Source organism: Bos taurus, chromosome 27, assembly GCF_002263795.3.
Source record: "Bos taurus isolate L1 Dominette 01449 registration number 42190680 breed Hereford chromosome 27, ARS-UCD2.0, whole genome shotgun sequence".
Classification (NCBI taxonomy): domain Eukaryota; kingdom Metazoa; phylum Chordata; class Mammalia; order Artiodactyla; family Bovidae; genus Bos; species Bos taurus.
Window position 1 is genome coordinate 37,775,562 of NC_037354.1, and position 16,082 is coordinate 37,791,643.

The window sequence follows — 16,082 nt, forward strand, 5'->3', positions numbered from 1 at the left end:
TTTCTCTGCCTGGCTTCCTTCACTTGGTGTGATCACCTCTGGGTCCCTCCTGCTCCCGCTCCGCTCCTGCCGCTCTGGTCGCGGTGCCTCAGCCTCCCAGGGCCGCAGACGCTGAGGTCCCGTTGCTGCCTTGAGCACGGTCGGTTGTTGCGCCCCCTGCTGTTCTAACTTTAACCAGAACTCCAGCCGCGGGGACTAGCGATGCCGTTTGCCCTCACGACGTTCTAGGAAGGCTCTGTCTTTTTTTTTTTTTTTTTTTTAAACTTTACAATATTGTATTAGTTTTGCCAAATATCGAAATGAATCTGCCACAGGTATACCCGCGTTCCCCATCCTGAACCCTCCTCCCTCCTCCCTGCCCTACCCTCCCTCTGGGTCGTCCCAGTGCACCAGCCCCAAGCATCCAGTACCGTGCATCGAACCTGGACTGGCGACTCATTTCATACATGATATTATACATGTTTCAATGTTATTCTCCCAAATCTTCCCACCCTCTCCCTCTCCCACAGAGTCCATAAGACTGATCTATACATCGGTGTCTCTTTTGCTGTCTCGTACACAGGGTTATTGTTACCATCTTTCTAAATTCCATATATATGCGTTAGTATACTGTATTGGTGTTTTTCTTTCTGGCTTACTTCACTCTGTATAATAGGTTCCAGTTTCATCCATCTCATTAGAACTGATTCAAATGTATTCTTTTTAATGGCTGAGTAATACTCCATTGTGTATATGTACCACAGCTTTCTTATCCATTCATCTGCTGATGGGCATCTAGGTTGCTTCCATGTCCTGGCTATTATAAACAGTGCTGCGATGAACATTGGGGTACACGTGTCTCTTTCCCTTCTGGTTTCCTCAGTGTGTATGCCCAGCAGTGGGATTGCTGGATCATAAGGCAGTTCTATTTCCAGTTTTTTAAGGCTCTGTCTTTACTCCTGCTTCCTCCCCGAGGCAACCACGCTGCCCTGCACTTGAAAGAACCGCTGCTGTAAACTTTGGTTTCTACTTCTGTTTCGTTGAAAACGGAAAATGTTTGATTCTTTGACTTTATAGAATATGAGCTTTCATTTTCTTTCAGCATAATATTCTGAAAATTCTGCCCAAGAAAATAAATTAACCAGGCCTTTTATCTGTTGACAGTTTGGAAGACTTTCAGAATTGGATTTCTAAAGCAATCAATTCTCGGGAAACCGATCGCCTCATCAATTCTGTGAGTGATGAGAATGCGTCTTGTGCACTCTGGGTGTCTTCCTCGATTTGGAATTTACAGTCCCTCATGTAGTCATCTAGACCGTCTTATGTGTGCATGGCCAGGCCAAGTGTCCTGCGTTCTTGACCACCAGAAGGCCCCTCCAGCCCCTGTGAAGGGCGCCCCGTCTTCTTTCTTTGTGAGACTGGAGCTCGGGCTCTGTGGTGATGCTCGGTGTGGACACTGTCTACTCCGCAGGCGGCACTGTTCAATCGACCCAGTTAAGTAGAGAGTGTCAGGATTAAAACAGAAGAATGAGAGACATGAGTATTAACTCTGTACACGTGATGGCCAGCCGTGGTGATGAAATGTCCTGTCCCGTGTTGATGAGTCCCTTATGGGCGCATCGAGTCCACTTGCGGGCATCCCCGCAGGTGTTCTTGTCCCAGACATCCTTGTGGTTGTTTATCAGCCCAGCCTCTCAGTAGAGGTGCGAAACCCTCATCTCTAGGTGGGTCTTTACAGAAGCAAGTGAAAGCATCGTCCAGCCACAGTGATCCTCGGCTTTCACTCTGCTGATTTCTGTCCTAAAAGCAGAAAAGTCTGGTTTACTCTTTCACATCATGAACTGTTTGCATTTTTCTCCCCTTTTCTGGAAGGAGCTGGGGTCCCCGAGCAGGGCGAGTGACCCCCAACCAGAGGCCTGGCGTCGGTCGGCGGCCCCGCTGCGCCTCCGCTGCGTGGACACGTTCCGAGGGTACGTGGGCTCCGGGTGGCGCGTGGCCTCCGGTGGCACGTTCACACGCACACACACTTGCTGTAGGAGGTATTTCAGGCAGCTTTTGCTCTTGAGGCTGGGGAAGGTCTCCTGCTGTAAAGCTACATTGGCAGCCTCTCCCAAAACAAGAGTGTCATGAGAGCCAGGTGGATGGGTCACTCGGAGCAGCGGGGGGAGAGGCCGAGACCCGCCTCCCGGGGGCCCGGGAGCTGCTGGGGGTCACTCCCCCTTCGAGGAGCTGCCCCGGGCACCCTTGTCCGCTCAGCAGCTGCACAGATGGGCCAGTGCCCCAGGCTGGAAATGGAACGCGGGGCAGCCTCGTCCTCCTTCTCCACTCGCAGAACAGCTCAAACATCAGGCCCTTTTGATAGCAAACCCAGAGTCACGCGTTCCAGAATGGCAGCCAGGACCAGACGCTGACAATAAAGGCCTGAGACCATGTGGCCAAGAAGAAACCTCTAGGTGTGAGGTCTGGTCTTCTCTTGCTCCCCACTGAGGCCTTTCAGAACCCTTTCAGGGCTCCCCTGACCCCGCCTCCCCAGGGCTCTGAATGCCCCTCTCTGTGTGTCTGCAGCCAGGCAGCAGCGACAGTAACAATGCTAATAACCATCATAACACGGAGTCCTCCCGTGTGCCAGGCCCGGTTCCAACTTGTCTTCATCTTTTCATCTCTCAGCAGTCCTGTGAAGTATATACTTCCTAAAACGTCCCTGTTTCTCATGGAGCAGTTGAGCCTCAGAGTTGAGTAATCTGTCCGAGGTCACACAGGGACCACGTAGGATGTGAATGCAGTCGGCCGGGCTCCAGTGTGCTGTGCTTCGTTGCTCAGTCGTGTCTGACTCTTTGTGACCCCATAGACTGTAGCCCCTGCTAGGCTCCCCTGTTCATGGGATTCTCCAGGCAAGAATCCTGGAGTGGGGTGCCATGCCCTCCTCCAGGGATCTTCCCAACCCAGGGATCGAACTCAGGTTTCCCACCTTGCAGGCGGATTCTTTACCAGCTGAGCCACCAAGGAAGCCCAAGAATACTGGAGTGGGTAGCCTATCCCTTCTCCAGGGAATCTCCCTGACCCAGGGATCAAACCAGGGTTTCCTGCATTGCAGGTGGAGTCTTTACCAGCTGAGCCACCAGGGAAGCCCAAGAATACTGGAGTGGGTAGCCTATCCCTTCTCCAGGGAATCTCCCTGACCCAGGGATCAAACCGGGGTCTCCTGCATTGCAGGTGGATTCTTTACCAGCTAAGCCACCAGGAAAGCCCAAGAATACTGGAGTGGGTGGCCTGTCCCTTCTCCAGGGGAATCTCCCCAACCTGGGGATTGAACTGGGGTCTCGTGCATTGCAGGCGGATGTTTTACCAGCTGAGCTACCTGGTGATTTCTGGGCTCCAGATTTCCCACAAATCACCCCGCTGACACACTCCTGTCTTTATTCCCCACATTCTGGGGAACTGGCATCAAACAGCAGCATAGGCAGAATCTGCCTTACTGCATTCCTCTCTCTTCTGGAGATGTTCCCGGGTGTTCAGGGCTGACACTGATTTAGTGCTGAGATGTTTCAAGCACGGGTTTGGCGCGGTGATGGATGTAACTCTCTGTCATGGTCCCCGGTCGGGTGTCCCGCCTTCTCTCAGAATTGATGGGAGGCTCACCCGAGGTCCTGTGGATCCAAGAAAGAGGAAGCCAGGTCTTGACCCGAAAGACTCTCCCCTCCCACTACAGTTCCTTAACCTGAAACGCTTAAGCAGTTAGCACGAAACGGAGTGACGGGGAATGTTTGCTCCGTTTTCAAATCCCAGGGTGTAGTGGTGCTTTTTCTTCAGGCATCGTGTCGGAAATGGCAGAGAGGACTTTGGTGCGGGGTCCTCCCTGCGGTGCTGAGAAGCGGGAGTTTCTCGCTCTTGAAGGGTCTGCCCACAATCAGGGCGGCACTGCGTCCTGCAGCCAGGCGTCCCGGGCAACGGCCGGGCCCTGAGCGCGTGTCTGTCGCTTTGCAGGATGGCGCTCATCCTCATGGTCTTCGTGAACTATGGAGGCGGGAAGTACTGGTACTTCAAGCACTCGAGCTGGAACGGTGAGCCCCTGCCCGGGGTCGCCTGGCTGACTCGGGCCCCTCCAGCGCCCCCCAGAGGCCCCAGAGATGCGTCCCCACGGACGGCACCTTAGACCATTGCCTCAGCCTTCAGTTTCCTTCTCCCTTTTGTGTGCCCTGGCTCCACAATGCTTCCTTGTCATCCCAGAGGTCTGCAGAGGTTGGTGCCAGGATGTGGCCTCTGCAGAGGGTGTTAGAACGTGGGTATAAGGTCCTCATCCTATTCTAGGTGCGCCTTATGCCACAGCCTCGTGGGTGCTCCGCCCTGAGACACATGGTCCTCTTGGGGACACCGTGGATCTGGGGGTCTGAGTGATGCTGCCTCGTGGCTGTGAATCTGGCTGGGAGGAGGTGGGTTTAGGATGAGTTTTGAGTAGCACTCCCTGAGATCGTAGACCGTCCGCATACTTCTGTCCAGGCTGGAAGTATGGAAGCGCCCCCGGCCAGCCCCCAGCCCGAGAGTCAGGGAGCCCGGTGCTTCTTGGAGGGGTTTTCCTGGGGACGTGCCCGGGCAGTGAGAGATGGACGCCGTCCCGGGTCGGGGAGCGCCGCCGCTCTGGGCCCTTCCTTACTTTCACGCTTGTGTCCTTCTGCAGGGCTGACGGTGGCCGACCTTGTGTTCCCATGGTGAGTTGTAGACCCACCGCCCGCTCTTCGTGGCCCAGCCGCCAGCTTTGGTTTCCCGCTGATGCTGGACCTTCCTGACCCTGGCCCTGAGTTCCGGCGGCGGGCCTATGCTGCCCCCGGCCTCCGTGTGATGAATTCCTCCCGAAAGCTGGGTTCCTGCACAGTTCTAACACCTGGCGTAGTGCTGTCTTAGACACGTGCGCATAAAAGATGGGTGACTTCAGAGGGAACGTTTCGTTAGTGTGCATATGATGTGGGAGATGCTAGAATCTTGTGGAAAGTCATAAATTCTGAATATTCCACTGATCCTGAAAATACATGTGAAAATCTTATTTCCTAAAAGGTACACAGTATATCGGTAGCAGGGATTTCTGATAAAGTCTGCTAATGTGTATAACAGTTAACGATAGTAGTGCATTAAACTCTAAAATCATAGTGGAGTAAGCCTGGCTGTCTCCGGCTGTTCCCTTGGTTGAAGGACCCTGACTTCCCGTACAGCGCGGGTTTTGTGTCTGCCGATACTTTGAACGACTTCCCTCCATCATTTGGAGGTGTTCGTAGAACCGGCCGTGGGTTCCTCTCTTTGGTCCTCGGTGTTTCCTTGCTGATATGAACTTAGGTTTCTCTGGGCTGGTGAAGAGTTCCTTTATGTTAATTTTTTAAAATTGAAGTGTAGTTGATGTTCAACATGATATAAGTCTGTGCCGTATATGTGTATACTATGTGTATATATATGTGTGTATAGTACATGTACATATGTATATACATCTATATACTATAGGGATTCACAATTTAAAAATAGAGGCATGATAAAACACTGGTCACATTCCTTATGTTGCACAGAATATCCTTGGAGCTTACTTTATACATAATCATTTGTTTTTGGTGACCGAATGGGGGGATTGTCCATTGTTCCAAAGCGTTTGCTCCTAAGTCAGCATGAGAAGGGGTACAAACCTTTCAGCCCGACACTGGGATTCTTCCTCCACCTCTAAGCTGATGTGGTTTCGAGAAATCATGTGTTGCATCTCTTACATCTTAGGTTATAAAATACTAATGATGTAGAGATGAAAAAGTTGGAAGTGGCCACCTAGTAAGAGCTGTTGTTTTTTCAGGTTTGTGTTTATTATGGGAACTTCGATTTTTCTGTCGATGACTTCCATTCTGCAGCGGGGATGTTCAAAATTCAGACTACTGGGGAAGATCGCATGGAGGAGTTTTCTGTTAATCTGTATAGGAATTTTCGTTGTGAATCCCAAGTATTGCCTTGGTCCACGTAAGTATTTTTCCCCTGTTAAAATATATTCAGGTTGAAATAGGGAAAAGATGTGTTATACTTTGAAAGAAACGCAGTTCCTCCGCCTCAAGTTTTGGCTGCAAAAAAGAACAGTTACTCAAAAAGTATATCTAACGCTTGCATGACGCTGGGCGTTGTTATTTGTTTATTTGGCTGCACCACATGGCATGCAGGGTCTTACTTCCTCAACCGGGGATGGAACTCGCGCCCCCCTGCAGTGAAAGCACAGAGTCTTAACCACTGGATGGCCAGGGAAGTCCCTATTATTATTATCTTGGAATTTTAGGCCTGAAAGGTGCCTCCAAGTCCAGGCAAACCCTTCTGTACAAAGGAAGGCCTTGGGGTGGGGAGAGCGAGGTGCTGTGTCCGAGGGTAGGGAGGGGCAGGGTCGGGCCAGACCAGCCGCTGGTCCCCGTTGCCGCCCTCCTGCCGCTTCGGTGTCACCCGCTCTCACGGTGAGGCTGCCCTTCCAGGGCTCCCCCTGCGTGTGGCCGCGCCTTGCTGCGAGGAGGCAGTGACGCCTCTGCCGTGTTGGAGAGGCGTGAGAGGGGCAGGACGGCGGGGGAAAGGGTGTGAGCCCCGTGCTGGGGCAGCGCTGGAGCAGAGGCCGTGGGCTGCAGAGGGCTCACTCTCGCTCGCGGAAGGGGACACACTCACCCGGCAGCCGGCAGGGGAACCCTTGGCAGGAGGCGCCGAGGCTTTGGGCGATGGGAGGAGGTGGAGCCCCGAGGGACGTGGGCTCAGTGGGCTCAGTGGGGCTCTGCAGGGCACACACCTGTGGGGCAGGGAGAGCCCGGCCCGTGCCAGGGCTGCAGGCCCCCCCAGGCTGGCAGTTGGATCCTCAGCCCTGACGGGAGAAGGTCGGGAGGGGGCCTCCCTGTGTCCCCACGCCGAGCGGGACCCTCAGCTGCTCTGCACCCAGCCTCCCTGCTTGGTGCGAGCGGAGCCCCTGACCACCTGGGCTCCCATCTCCATAAGCTGAAAAAACAGACTTCCTTGGGCGCGGGAGAGGTCTGTCTGCCCCACGGGAGAAGGTGGTGGTGTGTGGGGTCAGCGAGCGGTGCTGGCTGACGCCCCTGCCTGGTGCCCCTGCCTGGTGCCCCGCAGTGTCCTGGGAGAAGGCGCGCATCCCTGGCGTGCTCCAGCGCCTGGGGGCCACCTACTTCGTGGTCGCCGTGTTGGAGCTGCTCTTTGCCAAGCCCGTGCCTGAGACCTGCGCCTCGGTGAGCAACCCTGTCTTTATAAAGAAGGAAGGGTCCCTGTATAAGTGCCAGAACCTTCTTTAGTTCTCAGCACCTTACCAAAGAGAACGAGACTCTAACTCTATTGCAAAGCATATTTTTTCTCTTCAAGTAGTTATTTTTATTTAGTCTTTATATCCCTCTTTTTTTTAAAATTGAGATCAAGAACACATACCATGAGCGCTACCCTCTTAATAAATGTTCAGTTTCCATTAATCAGTGCACTTTGACGGCGTTGCACAGCAGCACCATCATCTGCTGCACCAGCCCAGCCTCTCGGGGCATCGCTGCCAGCGTTTCAGTCTCCTCGTGGAAACCTCATAGAACGTTCTCTGTCCACACAGAGGCTGCAGAGGTTCGACCTGGAAGGTGCCAGGTCTGCCCTGGGCTTCTTCCTGTTTCTTTGTAAGGCAGATGTGTCTCGCCTCCTGCAGTATTACTTTCTGTCTTCTTATACATTGCCGAGTTCAGTTTACTCAGATGACAGCTATTTTTTTTGTCCCCCCTGGTGGAGGCAAAGCTTTAGGTGGAAATGTTTAAATCTTTCCATGTGGCTCCTACTTCCCAGTAAGCGTATTAGCTGTATAAGCTGTATTTGTTCCTGCTCCTTCCTATGTAATTAGCAAACGCATCCCTGAATCCCAGGCTCTCTGGGTTCTTCCTGTAAGGCTTCCTCGGTGTGTGTTGCTGGAGTGCGTTTACCTGGCACTCCTTTACCCCACTCCCCCCAGCGGCCCCCTGCCCACGCCCCGTGCCCTCTGCTGCAGGCTCCTGAAGGCACAGTGGGGCTGCCGTGCTCGCCTGGATGTGACCTTGGTAGCCTTGGGGGACTTGAGGGTCTGCGAGGCTCATCCAGGCCCCCGTGGTAGAGCCAGGAGCTGTGGGTACACCAGGAGCAGGTGGGCTGTACCCCTTGTTCCTTCAACCAGCAGAGCTCCCAAAGCTGAAATTTCATTTTCCTTTTTAAAATTCAGTTGTATTTCTTTTTAAAATAATAACTTTATTGAGATATAGTTCACATCCCATAAAACTCACACCCTCGAGGTGTAAAATTGAGGGACATTTGGTATCGTCACAGAGTTGTGCAGTCATCACCACTGCCTGATTCTGGAATAGTTTCATCATTACCCCCGGAAAACACCCTGTCTCACTCCCAGCCACTCCCCAACCCTAGGTCCCCCGGCCCTAGACAACCCCTAATCTGCTGTCTGTCTGTTGATCTGCCTGTTCTGGACATGTCATAGACATGGAATTACATGTCATAGACATGGAATCTCACAGTACGTGGCTTCTCATGTCCGGCTTCTTTCATTTAGAATATTTTTTGAGGTTTATCCATGTTATGCCATGAGTACTTGACTCCTTTTTACTCCTGAATAACATTCTGTTTTCTGAATGTAACATATTTTGTATTCATTCATCAGTTGATGGACAGTTGACCTGTTTTCAGTTTTTGGCTGCTATGAATAATGATTCCGTGTCTATTCATGTACATGTTTCTGTATGAACATCTCTTTTTAAATCGCTTGGATACAAGAGTAGAATTTTCCACTGATAACTTCTGCACTAACATTTTACTGTGACATGTCATATGCTGTGCTTAGTCACTCAGTCATGTCCGACTCTTTGCAACCCCATGGCCTGTATCCTGCCAGGCTCCTCTGTCCATGGGATTCTCCAGGCAAAAATACTTGAGTGGGTTGCTGTGCCCTGCTCCAGGGGCTCTTTCCCACCCAGGAATCGAACCTGGATGTCTTGCATCGCAGGCAGATTCTTTGCCAGCTGAGCTACCAAGGAAGCCCATGTCACAGAGGTGGCGTATCTGCGTTTGGAATAAACACACATCTGTTCTGTGTTACCACCATCAAGGCCACGAGGAGCCTCCCAGGAGCGTCCTGAATACACGTGCAGCTGCACCTTATTTCCCATTCTGCCTGAGTTCACACGTGTTCTTTATGTGCGGCCCCTCCCCACAGGAGAGAAGCTGCTTTTCTCTGCTGGACATCACGGCCAGTTGGCCCCAGTGGCTCTTCGTGCTGATACTGGAAGGCGTCTGGCTGGCCTTGACCTTCTTCTTACCGGTTCCCGGGTGCCCCACGTGAGGAGCCCTGCGGGGAACCAACCCCGTTTGCACGGCTGTTTCTGCCAAGTCGGAGCCTCTGGGTTCCAGCTGTCAGCCTGCCCATGTCGGGACCTCCTTCCTCTCTGTCCTCCTTGAAGACTCCCTGGTGTCGGGGCAGAGGAGGAGGGGGTGGAATGCGTGTCCAGAGGCCCGTCTCTGGCAGGTCTCCCAGGGTCAGCGGGAGTGCGGATGGACTTTGGGCCGCCGCCTCTGTCTCACCCCTGGGGCAGCCAGGGAGTCAGGGGCTTTGCAGGGGGTGTGCACAGCACTCAGGGCGGGCAGGAGTTGGCGGCGCTTCGGGGGTGTGGTGGGCACGCACATGGCCCGTGCGCAGCCCTCCCCCATGCCTGGCGGGTGAAGCCCGTGTTCTCGCCTCCTCAGCGGTTACCTGGGGCCCGGTGGCATCGGAGACGGGGGCAGGTACCGGAACTGCACGGGCGGCGCCGCGGGCTACGTGGACCGTCTGCTCCTGGGTGACCAGCATCTCTACCAGCACCCTTCCTCCGCTGTGAGTGGGCGCCGCCTGGACAGGATGGAGCCTGAGGGGCGGAAAGGGGGCGGCCAGCCCCCAGCTGCAACCGAGGAGTAGACTAGGGCGGAGCCAAGCTGTGTCTGAAGTTGGCTGACCTAAGAGACCTCACTGTGTTGGTCGTGGGCGGTGTGTTTCTTTGGCTTTTAAAGGGGGGCTCCCCGGCACCAGGTGTGCGCGAGGTGCTTTCCCGTGGGTCTCAGGTCCAGGGTAGGGTGGGCGGTTCCAACAGGGGAGGCCTGGAGGAGCTGGAGGAAGTGTGGGGCTGGAGGAAGCAGGACCGGGCAGGGGGACTGTCACACGCAGACCCCGCTGGTGTCCTGGGGGCCGGGACAGCCCCTCAGAGGTGTTCTCAGTGGGGTGTGCGGGACCAGGCCTTTGACATCCCTGGTGGGGTGTGGGTGGCCCAGCAAGGGGGTGACTCTCCAGAGCTGGCTCCCTTCAGGGACAAACCCAGGAGCAGCTGAGAGCTTTCCACCATTACTACTTCGGGATGCTCTCCTCCCCAGAGGGGTGGGACGAGCTGGGGCGGGAGAGCTGGGTGATGCCCCCAGCATCCATGACAATAACTGGCTCCAAATTTCTGCCTTTTCTACAATAACCATTTCTTTTATAATGAAATAGTACAAATGTATTTTTAAATGTTATTTGCCTTGAAAGAGGAAAGGAAGAAGTCAAAGTCACAATAGGCTTGATCCCAAAGGATAAACCTGAAAAGTAAAAGATACCATAGTGTTTGAAGCTGGCTAGGGATGTGTTGTGTCAGGGGCATGGGTCCCAGTATCATCTCCTGGACCACCTGAGGTCAAGTCGGCTGCCCTGCACCAGGGCTCACATCTGCGTTTCCTTCCACACAGCACACACTTTCTTGGCCAGAAGTTGGCCACAAGTTGGCAGTGAATTTCTGACCACAAGTTGGCAGTGAATTTCTGCAGCGAAACCAAACACATTGACTGCTGGGGTGTAATGAAGTTTGTATTTCGTCTGCGAGTTGTTTGTGTGTGTTTTCGGTCAGTTAGTGAGTCCTGCCTTCTCGTCCTGTTCAGGTGCTTTATCACACCGAGGTGGCCTATGACCCAGAGGGCATCTTGGGGACCATCAACTCCATCGTGATGGCGTTTTTGGGAGTTCAGGTATTTGTTCATTTCATGAGAATGCATGTTCCTGACAGTTTGTGACTATTGGTTCATCACTCAGCCACATGTCCGTTTGACTAAAAGAAGTCGTTGGAAGCACGATCTTCTGTGTAATTCAGGCCTAATAAATTCTGCTTCAGTTTGGCAGATCATCACAACTAGAGGGCGCTAAAAGTTAGCGCGCTCATATAATGAGGTGTCGTTCCGGTGGTCTCAGAAGTTGTTACTCACATGGCTCGTCTCGGCCGTGGGAACAGCAGCCCCAGGGTGAGAGGTGTCCCTGCTGGGCTGGACCGCGTCTGGAAGGTCACCTGTCAACCTTTCTTCCATGTGCACGTCACACAGTTTCAGATTACGCATACTCTTTGCCCGAGCCAGTACCCGTGGCTCTCGGTTTCTCAGAGACAATTATGTTAAGATTCTGAGCAGCCCAGACTTTCCTTCCTGAAATTCTCCTGATTTGGTGTCGGAAACCATTATTTGAGAGGAGATGACTGGGAGGGGAAAGACCACGTACCCCTTCCTGGGGGACCTCTGTGATGCTTAAACTGTTCTGCGTGTGGCTGCAGAGTCCTCCAGATGTGGCGGAACTGGTTTTTTATTTCATTTAAATTTACACTTGAACAGTCACAGGTGGCCAGTGGCTCCCGGGTAGGACAGTGCGGGTCTGCAGCATTTACATTTTGGTGGTTCAGTAATTTCCTGGGTGGGGATGCTGCCTACTGTAGAGTTTACATTGCTGCTTTTATTAGTAAATGCATTTAATCCCCCCATATGCTCTCCAGGTAAATCTGTGCGTGCCCTAACTCTGGTAAGGAGTGCTGACCGCCACCCGTGCCTGGACCCTGCACACCCACTGGGCCGTCCGGGGAGTGTTTCTGTACCCCATGTGCTTCAATAGCATTTATATAAGTTAATAGCACCCAAATAAGTTAATTCACATAAGGCTCCAAGAACAGGACATTCATAAGTTTTAGCTCTTATAAATTATTAACACTTTCTTCAGTGTTTTCAGAAAATCCTAATTTGGGGGGTGGTTTATGCAAAGTGCAGATTTTTCTGTTTTTAAAGTGTTCCCTGCCTCTGGGTCCACACTGCCTCTGTCCCCCTTCTCTACCCCTGACAGAGGGGGCCATCCAGCAGCCCAGCCTGAGCTGGTCTCTGGTTACGTGGCGGGGGGAGTGACTTTGCTTGGCTCCCATCGCCTGTGGGAGAAGGCTCGTGCCGCCTGCTCCCTCCTTCCCACCTCTGACCCCCTGGGCCTTTCTGAACCACCTGCAGCCCAGCAGGGCGGCCGTGTGTTTTCACCGTGCGACACGCTGCGTGCCTGCTGTTCCTGCCTCGCGCTCGTGGCCTCAGCCCGGCAGCGCGTCCTCTGCGCGGCCCCCTCCCCAGTGGTCCTTGCGCCTCTGGCCCCCAGTAGCCAAGGGCAGGGGACCATTCATTCCCTGGTAACCGCAGTGCCTGCAGACGAGTCTGTCCTGGAACACTGGGTGAATATGAAATAAGAATCCCCCCAGCTGGTTCTCTTGGACACCTGCATTTTCTTCCCCAGGCAGGGAAGATACTCCTGTATTACAAGGACCAGACCAGAGGCATCCTGATCAGATTTGCTGCCTGGGGTTGTCTTCTTGTAAGTCACCCCTTCCCTCACTGAAGTTCCTTCCCTTCACACATTCACGTTTCAAAGAAAGAAAACATTTAGGTCTGGGGTCGCAGCCGTCAGGCCAGAACATTCTTCACTTCATCATCCCGAGGCCTAAATGCTCAGGTTGGTTTTCTTAGAAGTCTTTTTAAGGAAGTCAGTGAACCCATGAGGTAACAGAGCGGAGGGGTGGATTCTGAGGGGGCCTTTGCCAGTAGGACCTGGCCCCCGATAGCAGGTCGGCAGGTGGCAGAAGAGAAGCCTAGCGTTCCTCTCCCCTCTGACCCTGCGGTTGTGTTTCCTCCAAGGATTCACTCCAGCTGATCAGCTCGTTTACCTTCAACTCAGGGCAGTGCTGAGAAGGCGCTTTGTGGAGAGTGTTTTTAGCTCTGTATCTTGTTTGGTTATGTAATTACTAGTTTTGTTCTGGCTGTGCTGGGCTCTCATTGCTGTGCTCGGGCGTTTCTCTAGGTGTGGCGGGTGGGGCTACTCTAGTTAGCGTCTCATCCCGGGGACTTCTCTCGTTGCAGAGCGCTGGCTGTAGGGTGTGTGGGCTCAGTCGTGTGGTGCGCAGGCTTATTTGCTCCGCGGCATGTGGACTCTGCCCGGACCAGGGATCGAACCTGCGTCCCCTGCGTTGCAAGGCGGATTTGTAACCACTGGACCACCAGGGGAGCCCATACTGATACCTTAAACATGTTTTTCTAGTTAAAAGAATAAAACGGAGGGCACCCTTTCCAGCTTTCCCTAAGCGAGGAAGTCACTCCTGGTTTTCAGTTTGGAACCACCGTTGTTTCTGGAGATGAGGGAAAAAACTTTTAACATTTTTCTCCCCACCCCATCCCCACCTCCAGGGGCTTGTTTCTGTGGCTCTGACGAAAGCATCTGAAAATGAAGGCTTTATTCCGGTAAACAAAAACCTCTGGTAGGTGTGGAAGCCCCGCCGCCGTCACACCTGGGGGTGGGGCGGGCGTCCGCCGCGCTCTCCGGGGCCCTAAGACGCCCGCTGTCCCCCAGGTCCATCTCCTACGTCACTACGCTGAGCTCCTTGGCCTTCCTCATCCTGCTGGCCCTCTACCCCGTGGTGGACGTCAAGGGGCTGTGGACAGGAGCCCCGTTCTTCTACCCGGGTGAGCCCCCCCCGCCCCAGGCTGCGCGGAGGAGGGCACCCAGAGGACCGGCTGGAGGCCGCGAGTGGCCGGTGCGGAGCGTGTCCCGGGGGCCCAGGCAGGCATCGCTGGCTCTGTTCCCAGGCAGCCCCCCATTTTACCGTTTCGTTTGTGGGGTCGTAAACGCACCCGGCTGGCCTCCTCAGGCAGGTCATTGGTTCCGGGCGCTTCACAAAAGGGGCTGTGCCTTCTCATGGAACAACCACCCCCACACATGCACCCTAGAGATGACGCATGAGTGATGCTAGGCGCCGCCTGGGGACGCTGGGGCTGGTTTAGACGCGCTTCCACCCAAGACGAGAGGCGGCAGACGATTTCAGTGACTCGTTTCAGCCCCGAGTCCAGTAACAGCTACTCTGTCTTGTCCTCGGGTTTTCTGGGTAGAGAAGGTAAGTTAATATTTCTGACTTTCAGGTTTAGTATTCCAGAGTCACACTTGACAACAGGAGTATTTTCTAACTTTTGGTTGTAATTTACACTCAAATCCTTAACATACCCATCCCTTATATCTTTGGGCCATAGCCGATAGCAGAAGTGGGTGCTTTTTCTCTTTTTCCACTGAACCAAAGTCAAACGTCCAGAGTTAGGCGGATGACCACTGTGTCTCCCCAGGGATGAACTCGATCCTGGTGTACGTGGGCCATGAGGTCTTCGCCAACTACTTCCCCTTCCAGTGGAAGCTGGGGGACCAGCAGTCACACAAGGAGCACCTCGTGCAGAACATGGTCGCCACCGCCCTGTGGGTGCTCATCGCCTTCGCCCTCTATAAGAAGAAGGTGTTCTGGAAAATCTGAGGCCCCAGCCGAGATGTGTTCCTGGCAGAATGGCTGGGCCCCGGGGATCACTGACAGGAGTCCTTGCTTATAAAACAGATGGGCTGTGTGTTTCCCAGTTAAGGGGGCGATGCAGACATGCTCAGGCTGGTTGACTGGGACACAGCTCGTCCAACTCGGCCTGTGTACACAGAGCTCAAACAGCTGAACCGTAATTGTCTTTTCTCTCCATCTGCTGTGTGCACAGCTGCCTCTGGAACTTCATTCTAAGGCTGTGTGGTTGAATTTTTCACAAGGGATGACCAGGCGCCTTTGCTTCTGTGCCGGATGAAGCTGCCTCATCCATGTTTCCCTGCAGCCTTGTCTTCCCACGCTTGTCCACAGAGACCAAGATGCCACCATCGCTGCCGTGTCTGACTGTGAAGCTCACTGGGTGTCACGTGTAGTAACATAGTCTACTATATTTTGGTTACGTAGTTTAATATTCCAAGAAAGTCCAAGTAATATCCTTTCAGATCCGTAAGGTATGGGTGGGTCCAAAAAAATGCCTTTCCCTCAGAAGCCAATGTCTGCATTTCCCCACTTGAAAAATAAGTGAAACTGTAGACGTGTGATTCCTGGCCATGCTCACCAACAGTTATCTACTTAGGCACCTCCCTGAGCTCATCACCTCTCCATCTGTCTGCCCACCCGCCTCTCACCCGTCCGTCTGTCTGTGTATCTGGAGGGGGAGGGTCCCCTGAGCCATCCTCTGTCTCTAGGAAGAGAGGAGCCCGCTCGCTCTGCCATCCTCACCAGGCAGGTCCACTCTAGCCCTGAGACCCAGTGGGGTGGGAGGCATCAGTGGCTTTCCTGAAATCCTTAGAAGAGATCATTTTGTTACCGAAAATGCTTCAAAATAAATGATGTTTAAAAAGCTCTCACTGGAGTGACTCCTTTCAGAATGACCCTCCACGGCAGAGGCAGCTTTCTTGCTTGGAATCACCAAACTAAAGCATCGTTTGTCGGGCGCGAAGGCGGAGAACACAGAGGACCAGCGCTCCCGTGATGCAGGGTCCTGTGTCCAGGGCTTCTCTGTGGCAGAAAGGTCGCACTGCGGAGCATCCTCGTGTGATGAAGTGGGCTCACCTCAGCCCGTCCCCTGGCGTCAGCTGTCGCCCCGTGGATGACGTGTTTTCCAGCTACCCTGTCTCTGCCCCAACTTACATCCCAACTTGTACCTGCCCGCCCGAGGATGCCTCCACCTGCATGACCGCCAGCATCCGGGCACCCCCCGCCCCCATCTTCCGCAGAACTTTCCAGCTCGGGCTGCCGCAGCTCTGCACACAGCTGACCCTCCGTCTCTCGGCTTCACCCGCCTTCCCTCCTGTCTGCCCCTTTCCTGCGTTCAGTCGTTGCAGAGTCTTCTCAGGTCTGTCCCCGGCTCCCACCCGGAAGTCCTCATTCTCATGGTCACCGCCTGCTCCTCTTGCCCAGACCCTTGGA

General features: G+C 53.8%; 1 protein-coding gene across 2 annotated transcripts in view; it reads left to right on the forward strand.

The window, feature by feature from the left end:
* The window catches only part of HGSNAT (heparan-alpha-glucosaminide N-acetyltransferase), a 34,016-nt gene extending 18,499 nt beyond the window's left edge, over window positions 1-15,517 (forward strand). Inside the window, exons 6-18 of one of the 2 annotated variants that reach the window (XM_024986476.2) lie at window positions 1,144-1,213; window positions 1,852-1,949; window positions 3,964-4,040; window positions 4,655-4,685; window positions 5,801-5,961; window positions 7,090-7,205; window positions 9,200-9,321; window positions 9,727-9,853; window positions 10,921-11,007; window positions 12,566-12,643; window positions 13,510-13,580; window positions 13,673-13,785; window positions 14,437-15,517. In XM_024986476.2, the coding sequence (XP_024842244.2) occupies window positions 1,144-1,213; window positions 1,852-1,949; window positions 3,964-4,040; window positions 4,655-4,685; window positions 5,801-5,961; window positions 7,090-7,205; window positions 9,200-9,321; window positions 9,727-9,853; window positions 10,921-11,007; window positions 12,566-12,643; window positions 13,510-13,580; window positions 13,673-13,785; window positions 14,437-14,618 (1,333 nt within the window). In that variant the 3' untranslated portion in view covers window positions 14,619-15,517. The remainder of the gene's footprint in view (window positions 1-1,143; window positions 1,214-1,851; window positions 1,950-3,963; window positions 4,041-4,654; window positions 4,686-5,800; window positions 5,962-7,089; window positions 7,206-9,199; window positions 9,322-9,726; window positions 9,854-10,920; window positions 11,008-12,565; window positions 12,644-13,509; window positions 13,581-13,672; window positions 13,786-14,436) is intronic. The other variant, XM_024986477.2, reaches the window with a different exon arrangement.
* Window positions 15,518-16,082: the final 565 nt, after the last annotated feature.